Consider the following 17,686-nt stretch of genomic DNA (forward strand, 5'->3'; position numbering starts at 1 on the left):
GTTGTCCAGCTAATTTCTTTTTATTTTAGTTGAGATGGGGTCTCACTCATGCTCAGGCTGGTCTCGAACTCCTGAGTTCAAACGATCCGCCTGCCTCGGCCTCCCAGAATGCTAGGATTACAGGCGTGAGCCACCACGCCCAGCCGAAAAATTTTTTTTTATGAATTGATCAGAGAAAGAATTAGTGACTTTCTAAACACGGGCTAAATTTGGGCATTTAGTTAGGATTTTTTTCCCTCTGTTTATTTTGACTTTTTAATTTACATATGAGAGAGACACTGATTCCCCTCTCCAAATGGTAGAACCTTAAGAATGAATTATTTCAGGCCAGGTGCAGTGGCTCATACCTGTAATCCTAGCACTTTGGGAGGTCGAGGCAGGAGGATCACTTGAGGCCAGGATTTCAAGACCAGCCTGAGCAAGAGTGAGACCCTATCTCTACTGAAAAATAGAAAAATCAGCTGGGCATGGTGGTGGGCATCTGCTAGTCTCAGCTACTCAGGAGGATGAGGCAGCAGGATCTCTTGAGCCCAGGAATTTGAGATTGCAGTGACCTATGACGATACCACTGCACTCTAGCCCAGGCAACATAGCAAGTGATGAATCCAAGCAAGTCCTCTGGCAAATTCCTCATGATCAGTAGACCAGTGACTTTTAGCAAAACCCATATTCATTTTGTTCTAAGACCAGCTTGGTGACTTGCACAGGCATTCTGGCCCATGCATAGGGAGAGGCTGCTTCAATAACTTTCCTACCCCTACCTTATATCATCCCACCCATATTTCCCTGGCAAGGAGTTTTCTCACTCACTGTGCCTCTCACTCTACTTTCCACATCTGTCATTGAGTTCCTGTCCCTATGAGCATCTCTGACACCATTGGCCCTCTCCTGCCCTAGGAACTGATGAGGCACCAGTGTCATGTTCGTTACCCTCTGTGCACCAGCCATGGTGTACCACATATAGACTCCCTCATGGCCTTGTTTTCTTTGCTACCTGTTTGCATCCTACTTCTGTGCCTGGAAGGCACTTTTCCCCATTTTTTGCCTACCACCTGCATCCCTCAGCTGTGGATGGCATCCCCTCCCCCTTTGTTGCCATGGTAGCCTGACAAAATCCCACCCCTTTTTTATTGGGAGACAGAGTCTAACTCCATTGCCCTAGGAAGAAAGAGTGCCATGGCTTCAGCCTAGCTCACAGCAACCTCAAACTCCTTGGCTCAAGCGATCCTCTAGCTTCAGTCTCCCAAGTAGCTAGGCCTATAGGGTGCATGCCACCATGCCCGGCTAATTTTTCTATTTCTTGTAGAGATGGGGTCTCCCTGTTGCTCAGACTAATTTTTTCTGTTTTTAGTAGAGACAGGTTCTTGCTCTTGCTCACATTGGTTTCAAACTCTTGACCTCAAGCAATCCTCATGCTTCTGCCTCCCAGAGTGGTAGGATTACAGACATGTGAGCCACCACGGCTGACCACAAAGCACTTAGCGTATGGTAGTCACCAAGTCATGTGTCCATATTCCATACCAGAGTGTATACTTTTTGAGGGCTGGGACTTAATCTTGTGTCTTAGTTAATACAAAACTGGTGTATCATAGGCCCTTATTTAAATGTCTTGAATAAATGGGTGCCATAATCATTGTCAGAAGTTGAGAAGTAGAAAAGAAAATCCACCTTGAGAGACTTAGTTTAATGGGGAAAACAGTGAAGGAAACAAATAATGATAATACAGTATGTTTGGTGATGCTATGGGAACAGAAAGGAGGAATCCCTGAGAGATGGGGAGAGGGAAAGGATATCACAAAAAAACTTGCTAGAGGTAGAACTTAGCGAAATGAATATTTCTGTTTATCTTGCCCTAATAAGCTTGCCTTTTGTCATGTTTTGGATTTTCTCAGGGGGATTAGGATACTCGAAGGCTATAATATAATGGAGTATTGGAGTATGTGGAATTCAAATGATAGTTAGTTCCCACTCACAACCAGATGCATTGCTGTCATTTGTTAAGCATTCCTGTTGTATTATCCTTAAAGATTGGGATGACCCTAAATGAGCACTTAGAAAATAATGTCTGGGTTGTCAAGGGGGTCTTTTCTTGTCTCTGAGTCACTTTCTCTTCAGTGGGTAAACGTGTAGCTCCCTCCTCTTTTAAACCTTCTGATGGAACTGTTGTCTGTCATCTGAGAATATCAGAGCCTGCAGCCCCCATTCAGTTCTGTCTACTGGCTCCCAGACACCTAGAGGCAGCGTGTAATGGCTCTACTTCTTGCAGCCCTGCACAATTTTCCTGTGCAGTGAATTTTTTATGATTATTTACCTCACATTATATAACTCAACTATTTTTCTCTTGACTTTTTAAAATATTAATTCTTTTTTTTTAAAAGACTAGTCAAGTGCAGTAGTGAGGAGGGGGGAAAATAGTTAGAACAAGAAGTTCAATCTGTAACTTACTGTGAACAATCAAGTGAGATAACTCATTCCTTTTGGACCAGCCTAATGTTAAGTTCTAGTCAGAGCACACAAGATATTTTACAAGATAGCCTCTGAATAAAACAGCACAACTGAAAATGTTGAGAAAATATTCTACTGACTCTCTCCAACACACAAGGCTCCTCTGCTTGAATTTTTTGGTGATTGCCCTTCCTTTTCTTTATTAGCATTCAGCATCAGCTGCATTTGTGGCAGGAAAATTCTTTGTAGGGGAGAGTCCCTAGCCTTACCAAGTGAATATCAGTAACCCAACTGTATTAGTTATTTATTGCTGAGTAAAAAATTGCCCCAAAGCTTAGTGACAAAAAACAACATCCATTTATTATCTCATGTTTTCTGAGTGATTAAAAACAGCAAGAGTATGAAAAAGTACCCAAAATGCAAGCCACAATGCCTTTTATGACCTAAGCATGGAAGTCACATCCCATCACCTCTGCTGTATCCTCTTGGTCACATGGACCAACTCTGGTTCTGGGAGTGAATGGGTGGGCAGGTAGGGTTCAGTGGGGATGGTGTAAATATTAGGAATTGAGATATTGGGGGTTAGCTTGGAGACTTGTTCTCACACAGGCCAGAATGCGGCCTTTGAACTTCAACATGTCACCCGTTCATTTTGTGCACAATAAAGACAAATTCTTTATCCACCCCAGCACTAGCATCCTGTCCTTCCCTGTGGGCATGCAAAGGCATGACTATCTTCCTACTGATGATTTCTGTATAGAACTGTTGTGGAGCTTACATGACAGAACTGTGACATGCACCTGGCACAGTGTCTAGCACATAATAAGTATTTGGTAATTATGTGCCTCCACTTATGCAAACCTGTAGTCAACAATTATAGATGAAATTTTTAAGATTTAGTGACAATGCACCTGTAGTCCCAGCTACTCAGGAGACTGAGGCAGGAGGATTAATTGAGCCCAGGAGTTCAGTGCTGCAGTGTGCTATGATCATGCCTTGAGTAGCCACTGCACTCCAGCCTGGGCAACATAGTAAGACCCAATCTCTTAAAAACATTTCTGAGCTATTGTTTGCTTTGTGAAGATTTATTGGTTCAGTCACTGTGCTAAAGCACTTTAAATACATTTTCTCCTTTAATTTTTCAAAAAACTATACAAGGAAGCCATAAGTAAGAAAATTCTGACTGCTCTGAATCTTCTTCGTGAATCCACCAGTGGCAGGTTACGGTGGCTCATGCCTGTAATCCTAGCACTTTGGCAGGCTGAGATGGGAGAATCGCTTGAGGCCAGGGGTTCAAGACAAGCCCAGGCAACATAGCAAGACCATGTCCCTACAAAAAAATGTAAAAAAAACATAGCTACATGTGGTGGCATGCTCCTATAGTTCTAGCTACTCAGGAGGCTGAGTCAGGAGGATTACTTGAGCCCAGGAGTTGAAGGATATAGTGAATGATTGTACCACTGTACCCGAGCCTGGGCAACAAAGTGAGACTGTATCTCTTTAAAAAAAAACAACAGAATCCAGAATCCAGCAATGATACTGGATGACAACATAAGGCTATTCTTTTGTTAGGTCTGTAGATGAGACTGGAGCTTGGACAGGATAAGTTGTGTACCTCAGATCACGCAAGTCATAAATGACAGAGCCAGATCTCAGACCTATTTTTGGTTAACTCAGTATCTAGTGCTTATAATTTGTAAAGAAATGAGTACTTTACAATTTTATAGAAAAATAAGCCATTGTTATTTTAACTGATATATAACTCAGATATATGCAGGTTCTATCATCCTTCTATTGAGAATCAGTAAAGCTGATATACCGGAAAGTAAGCAGGTCAACTAGGAGTAGAGCCTCCTAATTCCCACCTAGCCCTCTTCTGCCTACCACCCTGCCTCGGTTCAGTTTAGGATGCACTGCTGCTCATCTTTACCAAGTAAGCAGTGGCATTAGGACAACTCCTAAATTGAACATTGGATTTTGTTTAAATAGCAATGAAGACTTTTCAGATATGAAATTTCTTTGTCTAATTACTTAAAATCTGATGTTCTTTTAAAAGAAACTTAAGTATTTGGTAATTAAGGATATAAAATTTTAAATCTTTAATAGGTGTCATGAATTCAGCTATAATTAGTACTCAGTAGCTATTATTCCAGCTGTTTCATATTATAAAGTGCTAATATTAGAGGAAGGCAGTTATGGAAGTCACAGAGTCTATCAGGAAGATGGCATAATAAAAAGCATTGACTCTAGTTCTAGGGAGGATGCTGAGCTGACAGTGGGTCCACCACTCACTGTGTCTGCGGGACTGAGCAGCCTTTGGTGCCAGGCAGGTAACACACGACAATCAAGAGAGCAGGTTTCAGACATTGGCTGTGTTTGGGACTAGATCCATCTGGAGAGAATTGTAGTGCCTGGGCCCTGCCTGTGGCATTTACATTTGAATGCTTTAAAAAAAAACACTTTGAAATCAATGAGAATGGATCTATGAACTGTTTGAGTATATCACTTCTGGACTAAATGTTCTGTGAGTCTCTGAATTTCATTTGGTTAGATAGAGAAACTGTATATCTTCAGAAAAGAGAGACATTGTAGGAACCTCAAAACTGAGAAATCCAAACCATGTCTTTAAGGAGTTTAGAATTTGGATAAGACATTGACACATAAAGAGGCCAGACACTATGAGGTAAAGGGGCTGTGAAAATTTAGAGAAAGGGGAGGTCATAGTCAGGTCAGATTGTCAAGGTAAGCTTCCTGCAGGGGGAGGGGATTGATCTGATTTGTAAGTATGGCCCAAATCCTGAAATATGAAAAGAAAAGCATGATTGCTTAGGAGACTGAAGAATCAGCTTGCCCGTGATAGCATTTGTGGTAGAGATGATGGTTTGTCAAATGCTTACTGAGAACCTACTGTGTTTTAGGCTTATTGCTACTGGGAATATAGTAGTAAGTAAAACCCAACAAAGTTCTCTGCCTTGGTGGAGCTTAAATAATTAAAAATCATGGATGAATTTAGGAAGTTATGAGATAGTATGTGTATGTATGTATATGCTTGGTGTGTATGATACACATATGTATGTATGGGCTGGGTCAGGGGAGTGATTTCAGTTTTTAGTGGTACCATCACAGTAGACATTATTGACTGACAATTGATGGTCAAGAGCTTCCAAATGCTGCAAACAGCCAGTGCAAAGGCCCTAAGGCAGGAATGTGAGTGACATACTTAGGACTAGAGAGTAGGTGGGTAGGCTGTAGCATAAATGAGTCACAGAAGTTGAGAGAGAGAGAGATTGGTCACTTCTGTGACAAAATCACAGAAGTCCCTGCAAGCCATCCAGAGGCCTTTCACTTTACTCTGATGGAAATGTGGAATAATTTCCAGGCCTTGAGTTGAGGACTATCAGTGTATCTGCTGTGTTGTAAATTATAAAGCAGCGAAGTCAGAATCGGGGAGACTGTTGAGGAGACTGTTGGGGTGACCCATGTAAGATATGATGGTGGCTTGGACCAGGGTGGCAGCCATGGAAGTGAAGAGAAACACTTAGGTTCTGGATAAATATCGAAGGTGAAGATAATAGAATATCCTCACAAATAGTAGTAGGTTTAAACAGGTTTGTTGTACTTTATGACAGAGTAAGGAATAAAGAATAAAAAGCCAAACCGAATGAATTTCATACTGTCCCAAGGAAATTGCATTTAACTTTTTTGTGTGTGTATTTTGTAGCAATTCATCTCTGGGCTGCCTGTCATGCAACTGAATCTGTTCTTAGACATGTGCCATTACATTATAGGCACTTTTATTTGAGGTTAAGAAAGTCGTGTTCACTAGCAGGTTCAGTTCTAAAGCACAGACTCATGGTCCTGAAGGAAGCACATTGCAACAAGGATAAAATGACCAGTCACAGTAATGGGTCAGGCTCCCATTTTGGGTTTCTGCTACCCAGAAGCATACATGGAAGCAGCAAAATTCAGTTGTGTTCTTTTGGGGGGTTTTTGTTTTGTTTTGTTTTTTTGAAACAGGATCTCGCTCTGTCTCCCAGACCATAGTGCAGTGGCATCATCCTAGCTCACTCCAACCTCAAACTCCTGGGCTCAAGCGATCCTCCTGTCTCAGCCTCCCAAAGTGCAAGGGTTGTAGGTGTGAGCCACTGTGCCACCCTAGTTTCTTTTTCCTCAGGTATAAGGAGGAATGGATATGTCTGTTTTTCATTTGGTTTTTCTTCATTGAATGTCTCATCAGTGATACCAGACATTGAAAAGGAAGGTGTGATTATTTACTTCAGCTCTAAGGCTTCAAATCTTGGCTGATACTTCATTCCTTGGCAGTGTGGATGGGTTTTTGTGGCCCTCCCCATCTTTTTTACTCTTTCCCACCCCCTCCCTGCTTTATGCAAATAGAAGTTGGGAGAAGAGCTTTGTGTGAACTTCAGCTGCACTTGCAGCTGTGTCTGAGTTTGGTGTCTTGGTGTTAAAATGCTCTGTTGTGTTAGGTTCCGCTTGGATATGGCTGCTTTATACATACACAGTGAAGGAGTGAAGAGAGAGAGGAAGGCAGGGTTTGAATGCAGTTGGGGGACGGGGGGCAGGCAGGGCAGCATGTGTCTTCAAAGCAGGGCTGCAGGCAGCCTTGTATGAGAAACTGAGTTTCCTAGAGCCAGATTGGAGTCATGAAAGAAAGACAGTTAATAGGTTCATTAACACCTTACTTACATGAGCAATTTACACTGTTGATTTTAGCTATTGGGACTTTATCCACAGTCCTAAAAAAATTGAGATGGGAGAGAAGAAAATCAAGATGTCTGCAGCACATAACTTGGGCAGTTTTTATTAATAGAATTTGGGTTTTGATCACAAAAATCCTAAAATAATGTGTGATTTATTTTTTTATTGTTTGTTTGTTTGTTTATTTATTATTTATTTATTGAGACAGAGTGCCGTGGTGTCAGCCTAGCTCACAGCAACCTCAAACTCCTGGGCTCAAGCAATCCTACTGCCTCAGCCTCCCGAGTAGCTGGGACTACAGGCATGTGCCACCATGCCTGGCTAATTTTTTCTATATATATATTTTTTAGCTGTCCAAATCATTTCTTTCTATTTTTAGTAGACGAGGTCTCACTCTTGCTCAGGCTGGTCTCGAACTCCTGACCTCGAGCGATCCTCCCGCCTCGGCCTCCCAGAATGCTAGGATTACAGGCGTGAGCCACTGTGCTCAGCCTGATTTTTTTTTTAAAATCAAATAATGTATAAATTAGAAAGGCTCGTCTACCCTCAGTTTCATTCCTAGGGATAATCACTGTTAATAGTTTCGTGTCTACCACATTTCGTGTTAGTAGTTTCGTATATTAACATGTTTATACATGATCACAAAGGTTTTTTTTAATATACTTAGGATCATAATAAATAATATAATCATCATAATAACCATTTTTGTTGCAACATGCTTTTTTCCCCTACTTGGTGTATCTGACGTAAACGAACATCAAAAATGCCTTTATGACTAACCTTACACCCTCATACATACAGTACTCTACATCAGATTTCCAGATGACTAATAATCATTGGGTCAGTAGGTAAGTAAATACATTTAGAATATGCCGAATACTGCCAGATTTCCTTCAAAAATTCCTAATTCACATTCTTTATGATTGCTACAAAAGTGAATATGGTCTTCAACTGGATACAGAAATAAGGTATCAAGAACAAGAGAGGGAGTTTTTTTGCATGATGAGGCCAGGATATGGATGGCCATAAGCTCTGTTGCATCTGCTCCAGAACAGAGATGGCTCTCCTGGAGCCAACTGGTAGCCTGTTATTTGGGCATTGATCTCCCCTCAGAAGACCTGTTCATCCCACATCAGAGCTATACACTTAATTGGGTTCTCCTTCAGGAGTGTGTATGTGTGTTTAATTACTTATCTCTTTTAATTCTTTTAATTACTTTCTTTTAATTATCTTCTATGTTTTACAATGACAGATGAAGCTCAGAAAATAAATAGGGTAATTGAGGTTAGTTCATGTTGTAGACAAGGAAAATCGGGCAAATTTTTCTTCCTAGCTGGCTCTCCCATCCTCTTAACAAGAGTCGTCTTTTTCTTTCCAAGGTTAATGCTTTGATATTAAGTTAAACCACCAAAGAAAGGTTAGTTTGGTTTAAAAAAAAAAAATCTCCCTCCAGTAGCAGTTTAGCTTATTTATAAAGCATATCTTGACCTAAATTCCACTCTTTCTTACATAACTGCAGGACTTCAGCCAAGCTGTTCAAACCAGTAGTGACTCAACAAAAACATAGGTAATAGGTGTTTTTCTGGCCACCTCTTGAGTCTAACCTCAACAAATTATCGTAGAGTCCTAAATTTCCTAGAAAGAATGGTTAGAAGAAAGCAAAACCAAGGATCTATAGTCAGAATCTTTAGATCTTTTTTTTTTAATCATTCTGCCTCTTAATTAAACATTATCCAACTGATCAGTCTTCTTGCAGAACTGGATTTCCAGATGATTCTCTTTCTATTTACATCCCTCATCATCATGCTACCAAGATAAACCAGGGCAGGCTTTACTCACTTGAGATCACCCTTTCTAGAAAAGTGAAGAGCCCACACTAGCCTCTGTTGGGACCAGGATACAACCCTGTCTCACTCCTTTCTTGGTAATCCTCCACCTCTTACACAATAGTTTGTTTCAGATCTCGTTCTCCCTAAGGAGAGTCTATAAGCCAGCTAACCAGAATCCAGGACAGGAGCTTTAATGCTTATTCCCCTCCGTTTGTTCTCCTCACCTGCTCATACCTCTTCTCTTTTTTTTTTTTCTGAGACAGAGTCTCACTCTGTTCCCCAGGCTAGAGTACCGTGGCATCAGCCTAGCTCACAGCAACCTCAAACTCCTGGGCTTCAGTTATCCTACTGCCTCAGCCTCCCCCCGGGTAGCTGGGACTACAGGCATGTGCCACCATGCCCAGCTAATTTTTTCTATATATATTTTAGTTGGCCAGATAATTTCTTTCTATTTTTTTAGTAGAGACGGGGTCTCGCTCTTGCTCAGGCTGGTCTCGAACTCCTGACCTTGAGCGATCCACCCGCCTCGGCCTCCCAGAATGCTAGGATTATAGGCGTGAGCCACCGCACTCGGCCAATACCTCTTCTCTTTATACTGTGTCCACAGCCTGTCTTCCCACACTCTGTGTGTCCATGGAAATTCCCTTATTGCTACTCCTGATAACCAGTGATGCTCCTCACTCAGTTCGCAGGCAGCTCTCTACTGAGAGCCCAGGTCCTTAGGCTAATGCTCATGTTTATTTTGTCTAGTTTTTTCTAATAATAACAGGTAGTATTTATCCACAGAACTGGCTGCTCCCAAAAGCTAAGATGTTACATTTCCCTAACCCATTAAAATGACTTAATACTGTTATTCAACAGAAATATAATATGAACCATATATATAATTAAAATTTTTCTAGTAGCCATATTAAAAAAATGTAAAAATAGCCAGGCATGGTGGCTCAAGCCTGTAATCCCAGCACTTTGGGAGGCTGAGGCAGGGAGGGTCTTTTGAGCCCAGGAGTTTGAGACCAGTTTGGGGAACATAGCAAGACCCTGTCTCTATAAAAAATAAAAAATTAGCCAGACATGGTGGCACATGCCTCTAGTCCTAGCTACTTGGGAGACTGAGGCTAGAGGATCACTTGAGGCTAGGAGTTCGAGGCTGCAGTAAACTATGATTGCACCACTGCACTCCAGCTTGGGCAACAGAGCAAGACCCTAACTCTGAAAAAAATAACACGTGAAATGATAATGATGTTTTATTTAATCTAGCATATCTAAAATGTTGTTTCTACGTGTAATCAGTATGAAAATTTTTTTATGCTGTCTTCAAAATTTAGTGTGCATTTTATACTCATAGCACATTTCATTCTATATTAGTCCTGCTTCAAGTGCTCAGTATCTGTATGTGGCATATGACTGCTCTATTGAACAGCACAGCTCTTGAAAATGATTCCAAATGACCTAGATTTTGCTATGAAAATAATGGGCTGGGGACATTATTAAAAAGACACAGGTTTATTAACCCTCCTTGTGCTTACAATCTTTATACTACTTCCAGAGATTTAGATTTTCATTTTACTTTATGTTCAGGTTGATTTTCTTTGTTACCCCTGAATTAAATTGATTTAGAATAGTCTCCATTTTCTGAACTATTATCAGGCATATAGTTTCTATGTTTCCTGCACATAAACTAACTTATTTGTAAGTTATCTAATTTGAGTCCCAGAAAGATTATCTTGAATATTGAAACTCTTATATCCTTCAAACCAAGATTCATGCAGATTTTTTTAAGGGAACTAAAATATTCCGTGAATGTGTCACCCAGTATAATTTTGGGTACTTGAAAGCTAAGATTTGCAGTGGCACTGCCAAAGTTCCACGTAGAAAAATGCATATCTTTGCCGCTAAGGCCACATCAACTCTTCCAGAGTATTTAACTCTGGTGTTATGTTCTAAAATAGACACTAACCAAAGGGATCACTTCTAGAAGAGAGCACTTGGGAAGGATGGGTGGACTTGAAATGTTAGTATGTGAAGAACTATTAAAAGGACAGGAGAGGGCTGGGTGAGGTGGCTCACGCCTATAATCCTAGCACTCTGGGAGGATCACATGAGGGTCAGGAGTTCTAGACCAGCCTGAGCAAGAGCAAAACTCCATCTCTACTAAAAATAGAAAAAAATTAGCTGGGCATGATGGTATATGCTGTAGTCCCAGCTACTTAGGAGGCTGAGGCAGGAGGGTCATTGGAGTCCAGGAGTTGGAGGTTGTAATGAGCTATGAAGACACCACTGCACTCTAGCCCAGGTGACAGAGTGAGATTCTGCCTCAAAAAAAAAAAAAAAGAGGACAGGAGAGGCTCACTTTTCCCGGCAAAGACTCAAGCAGTCTGGAAAGTATTTCTAAATATCTGAAGGCTTTGTCAAACAGAGGGGATTAGATGTGTCCTGAATGGGCCCAGAGAGCAAAAGCCCTAAAGGGTGAAGGTTACAAGGAAAGGAAGATCTTAGACTTAACATGGAGAAGACCTTGATGATGGTAACAGGTATCCAAATGAAAATACACTACTCAAAAAGTAATGCCTTTGTTCTCACTGTAGATCGTGCAGGAGGCAAGATGGCTACGTCTCTGTGATGAAGTTGTGGGAATTCAGGTATCGGGTAGATGTCACTTGTGTCATCCAATCCTGAGAACCTCTCCTGATGTCATTTCTCTTCCCCTTTTCTTATAGCTAGAACAACAGAGGCAGCAGTTGCTTACTGAACGCCAGAACTTCCACATGGAACAACTGAAGTATGCCGAATTACGAGCCAGACAGCAAATGGAACAGCAGCAGCATGGGCAAAACCCTCAACAGTCACACCAGCACTCAGGAGGACCGGGTTTAGCCCCACTTGGAGCAGCAGGGCATCCCGGTATGATGCCTCATCAGCAGCCCCCTCCCTACCCTCTGATGCACCACCAGATGCCACCACCTCATCCACCCCAGCCAGGTAAGAGGAAAGCCCTGCTCATAGAAAAAGCTTATGGTCGTCCCTGTGGCCCAGAGCATCAGAAGGGCCAACCACATTGGTAGTGTTTTCTGACAAGAGCTGTTCAAAATTTCCATTATCATCTAGGGAATTGTTGGCAAGTAAGACCTGATTTTATCATCACATAAAGCCTGCCATGCTCTTTCCAGAGTTCTCTTGGAACAATGCCTTTTCTTTGGGTAGGTCAGCCTCCGAATGGGTAGTAATATCTCAGAGTCAGAGTTCCTTGGAAATTAATCATTGTATTATCTACACTTATTTGTTTATGAGACAGGGTCTCACTCTGTCATCCAACATGGAGTGCAGTGGCATGACCATAGCTCACTTCAGCCTCAAACTCCTGGGTTTAAGTGATCCTCCTGTCTCAGCCTCCCAAGGCCCTGGGATTACAGGTGCCTCCATTGAGCCTAGCCACTTTTTTTTAACTTACATTTTCAAAGATACACACACAAAAAGAGTATGTTAATACTACAGTGAACTCTCATGACCCAGCTTCACCAACCATTACTTTTCTGCTATTTTTATCTTTTTATTATAGAAATCTTCAAGTGTAGACAAAAGTAATAAGAATAATCCCTTATGTGCCTATTGCACAGCTTCAAAATTACCAACTTTTCAGTCTGTTTTTATCTGTTCCTCTTTACTTTGGGGAGGGAGAGAGATTTCAGAATATGTCTGTAACCAATGGGAATCGTACTCCTTAAGGTAATTTACTGTCAGCACATCAAAGTAACCACAATTCCTAGTATCATTAATTAAATGCCTTTACTTAGTAAGTTTGAATCAGTATTCAAATGAGATCCACAGGCTGCATTTGTTGACATGTCTCTTAAGTCTCTTTTTTTTTTTTTTGAGACAGAGTCTCGCTGTGTTGCCCGGGCTAGGGTGAGTGCCATGGTGTCAGCCTAGCTCACAGCAACCTCAAACTCCTGGGCTTAAGCGATCTTACTGCCTCAGCGTCCCGAGTAGCTGGGACTACAGGCATGCGCCACCATGCCCGGCTAATTTTTTTCTGTATATATATTTTAGTTGGCCAGATAATTTCTATTTTTTAGTAGAGATGGGGTCTCGCTCTTGCTGAGGCTGGTCTCGAACTCCTGACCTCGAGCAATCCACCCGCCTCGGCCTCCCAGAGTGCTAGGATTACAGGCATGAGCCACCGCGCCCGGCCCCTTAAGTCTCTTTTAATATGTAATAGTTCATCTTCCTTTTTTTAATGCCATTTTGTTGAAGAAACTAGGGTTTTCTGCACTGTGCCTGTCCCTGATAATACACTAAAGGTGCATGGTGTCATGTCACACGTCCTTCTCCCCTCTTTCTTCTCTCCCACACATTTCCCATAAACCAGAGGATTGCTCTGGATATTTTATTAGGTTCAGCTTCACTTTTTGAGGGCAGGCATTCTACTTAAAACATCAGCTGTCTCTTTTTGTGATATTAAGATTGGTCCGTCATTCTGGTGTTGTCAATGTGATTAATCCATTACAAAGATCCCCATTAGACTTCACCTAATAGTTGTAGCTGCCCTTGAGAATTGTTCCCTGTAGCTCTTACTTGAAGTGGGGAAAAAAAAAGAAAAAACATAGAAGAAGACAAAGAGAATTGCTCCCTAGATCAGTTATTTCATCAAGCAGTGCAAAATGATGAGATTTCTAAGTTTATTTATTATTCCCTCTGCATTTATACAATAATTCTTTTATAAAAAACTTTTCTTTCTCAGTCATTTAGTTATTCTGAAAATGAGTTCTTATAGGAAAGGCTAGATAAATGGTTCATCTTTTCCCTTTATCAGTTATCAGAATAATGAGTTGCCCCTCAGTGTCCAGAGGTGACCAGAGAGGTTTTTTTCTGTTTCGTGTGTATGTTTTTAGTATTATAAAATTATTTATTTGGTATATTTTGTGTGTTTCAATCTGTTAGGGACATTATTCTTTTCAGTGCTTATATTGTCTCATTTGTAGCTTGTGGTGGTGAGCCTTTTCAACTTGGCTACTATTTGTCACATTTTAACCACCTTGAAAGCCGAACTCACAGTTCTTTCAGACTTAACTACCAGCATCACTAAAACCTAAAATGTACTTTTTTTTTTTTTTTTTTAAGAGATAGGGTCTCACTCTGTCACCCAGGCTAGAGTGCAGTGGCTCGATCATAGCTCACTTTAACTTTGAACTCCTAGGGTCAATTGATCCTCTTGCCTTGGCCTCCTGAAGTGCTGGGATTACAAGCGTGAGCCATCATGCCTAGCCTGGAGTGGATTTTAAATTCTCTTTATGGGATCTAATTTTCTTTAGTGTTAAGTTTTCAGAAGATACGAATGCTTAACAGATTACAGATCGCAAAGTAATTTTTTAAAAATAATATTTAATTTAAAAATTTAATTCATAATATATTGGGATAAACATTTAGGAAGATGTTCACTATGGCTAGATATATGGTTCCGGATAATGTTAAAGTGTCATGTCCACACTAAGTGTTTGCAGAGAATGTCTAAGGAGTATCTGCATTTATTTTGTAAAAGATGGGCAGAGAGATGCATCTGCTTTCTTCCCTAAGTGACATCCTGGTGATAGTATGTGTTTATATGCCGTGCTCTTTATCCACATTGTTTTGCTTACTTACTATTCTTACTTAACAGTTGAAGAACTAACGCATGGCAAGGCTATATAGCCTTGTTGCGTGGTGGAGCCAGGATTCACACTGAGCTCCATCTGATTCTTACGTGAGGCCTATGCCACAATGCTACCTGCTGTGACAGAGGACTGAGAGGGGATTTACGACAGACTTGGAGCTATTCTAGTGAAGTGGTGCCAGCAATGTAGATTTCATAAAAATAGTCTTTAGAAAAGAAATAGGTCATTTTTCTCTTTTTACTTTCTCACAGAAATAGGCTTTTCTGAAGTGAATTTGTAAGAGAAAGAATCTCTCTGTGTGGCCCAGGCTGGAGTGCAGTGGCTATTCACAGGGACGATTATAGCACACTATAGCCTTGACCTAACTCCTGGGCTCACGCGATCCTCCTGCCTCTACCTTCCAAGTTACTTGGACTATAGGCGTGCGCTACCTGGCCCAGCTACACTTGGCTTTTTAAGCCTCTTGGTTAGATCTACTTATATAACCCTACCCCGTGGGAAATGGTACTCAGGAAAGGATTAAAACCAGTCATCACTTCCTAAGCCACTCCTGTACACAGCCCCATACTGAAAAGGAGAAGGAATAGACCATCACATCAGCCAAGTTTTTATTATCTTGGAGCCTTTGGTCCTACTTGCATCATGTGATAACAAGGCTGCCATGCCACTTTCCGGAGTAGCAGGTTACCCTCACAAAGAGAACAGTAAGGGCCCAGTCCTCAACAAAGAGAGTCTGTCGCAGGCGCCTCCAGGAAGCTGCTATGGGGAAGGAGCAGTTTGAGGAGGCTGGGCTTCCCCTCACTTGGCCCTGATGATGTTATTTCCGTTCTTCTGGGGACTTGGCCAGAGGATGTGCTGTGGACAGTTAGAAATGGATTGATGAAATGTGTTCAAGACTAGAAATTCACAGATTCTTTTTCCTGGATCCATTTTCTATTCCCACTTTCCTCTCCCATCCCAAAGAATAAAAATAAAATCCTTCACTAATATTCCATTAGGTATCATGGGTATAATGCTTTAGTAAAAAATCTAATAAATCTGAGAAGAGTGTAAGGGATTTTTCTACTAGTTAAACCTAATTTTAGCAAACCTTTCCATTTTTCAGGCTTAAGATGCCTGCTGTTTAAAAAAAAAAAAAAAAGCTTGTATGTAGGTCAGACTCCCACCATTCTGTGCTTTGATACTGCTGTTCTGAAGCCATATCGCTCCTCTCTTTCACTTTCCTCCTCTCCCTCTCTGCTGGGCAAGGAAATACCTCAATTTTTTTTTTTTTTTAATAAAAAAGATATACACACACACCCTTTTCTTTGTTTGGTAAGGCCTGCTCCTGTGCATTTCAGATTTGTGTGGGCCAGACTTCTTTTTTTTTTTTTTTTGAGACAGGGTCTCACTCTGTTTCCTGGGCTAGAGTGCAGTGGTGTCATCATAGCTCACAGCAAACTAAAACTCCTAGGGTCAGGTGATCCTCCTGCCTCAGCCTCCTAAATAGCTGGGACTAGGTGTGCGCCACCACACCTAGCTAATTTTCTTTATTTTTGTAGAGATGGGATCTTGCTATCTTGCCAGGCTGGTCTTAAACTCCTAGCCTCAAGTAATCTTCCCGCCTCAGCCTCCAGAAGTGATGGGATTATAGGTGTGAGCCACTGCACCCAGCCCTGGACTTCTTAATGTTAGTAAGAATTAATGGAAATGCTTTCAGACATTGTCATTCATTTAAAAGTGATGAGACATCTATCTCACATCACAGAAACCACAAGAGTGTTTAGATTTCTTGCTTTATAAGAAATTGATTTTTTTCTTCTCTCTAGTCCTGTTAAATTCTACCCTATTTCAAATTTGATCCTTAGAAATCCTTTTCCAAGGGGAAGGGTACTCCTTATGGCAGGAAGGGTTAAAGAAAAAGAGAATAGGCCTCAGGATCAGACAGACCTGAGTTTGAATCTCAACTCAGTTTCTTTTTTGTTGTGATTTTTGTGCCAAATTACATAGCCTCTCTGAGGCTTTGTTTTCTTATCTCAAAACTAGGCCCTTACCATCATCTTTCTAATGTGGAAGATTCCAAGAGATAACTGTACCATTGCCTGGCAAATGGTAGACCCTTACTCATCTCCTCCCCGGTCTGTTCTGTAAATCTACTGCCCTAGGTACACCAGTGCTGTGCGTTGTGTAGCATGTGACAGCAGTAACCCCTCTGGACAGCACAGGAACATCATTGACTCTTAGCGTACTCCTTGCTTTCCTGAGAGATGTTTGTCTTTGCAAGGTCCAGTAAGCAAAAAGTAAATTATTTTTCCTCTAGCCTTCCTTTGGGCTGCCACCTCTCCCAAGGAGCCATTGTCCTCTTTTACCCTGAACACCCATACCCTAGTGGCTTTATGACCCTGTATATGAGTAGGATAGAGAAACTTTGTTTTTCAGAATGCTTCAGAATTTATAGTACACAAAAGGAACAATTTTTTGTTTGTTTTTTTAGTTGGGCCTTAGAAAACTCTAAAGCTGTCCTATGTCAGCTTGCTGTCATAAAGATGTAGGGAAATAGGTAAATGGGCCACTGCCACTGAGCAGGTAGCTTTGGAAACAGTAGTGCTGGGCCTGAGAGCAAGAGCCGGAAGGCTTATCCCAGTGCATAATGGGTAGGTGTTACCTCGTGGGTCTGTGTCAGTCAGCCAGTGATGTTCCTCTTTGCCAGATTGTTTCTTGACTAATTCATTTCTCTGCTGGAATACAAGACTTTGGATTGCTAGTTCAGAAAATCATTTCTTTCTGGAGCTGAGCATGGGGCAAATAACTGATCCATCAGTTCGATGGCAGCAGGGTCTGCATCACATAGTCTCTGAGCACCTGCTGGAAGAGGATTGGACCCCTCTCCTGCAGACCTTGATTGGCAAGGGTGTACTTAGGTTGCAAGCACTGTCTCTGGAATCAGAGTGCCTAGGTCAGATCTGAGCTCCACCATTTAGCCATTTACGTGCTTTATGACGTTGTACAAGTTACTCAGTCATTATGTTTTTCCCTTTCATCCACAGGGATGATAGTGCCTGGTCC

At 41.4% G+C, this 17,686-nt stretch overlaps 1 protein-coding gene across 1 annotated transcript in view; it reads left to right on the forward strand.

Annotated features, from left to right (window-relative positions):
* The window catches only part of SMARCC1 (SWI/SNF related, matrix associated, actin dependent regulator of chromatin subfamily c member 1), a 144,848-nt gene that overhangs the window by 117,165 nt on the left and 9,997 nt on the right, over positions 1 to 17,686 (forward strand). The window contains exon 26 of the mRNA XM_045530371.1: positions 11,711 to 11,972. Within this exon, the coding sequence (XP_045386327.1) occupies positions 11,711 to 11,972 (262 nt within the window). The remainder of the gene's footprint in view (positions 1 to 11,710; positions 11,973 to 17,686) is intronic.

This window comes from Lemur catta, chromosome 18, assembly GCF_020740605.2.
Source record: "Lemur catta isolate mLemCat1 chromosome 18, mLemCat1.pri, whole genome shotgun sequence".
In the NCBI taxonomy this organism is placed as follows: domain Eukaryota; kingdom Metazoa; phylum Chordata; class Mammalia; order Primates; family Lemuridae; genus Lemur; species Lemur catta.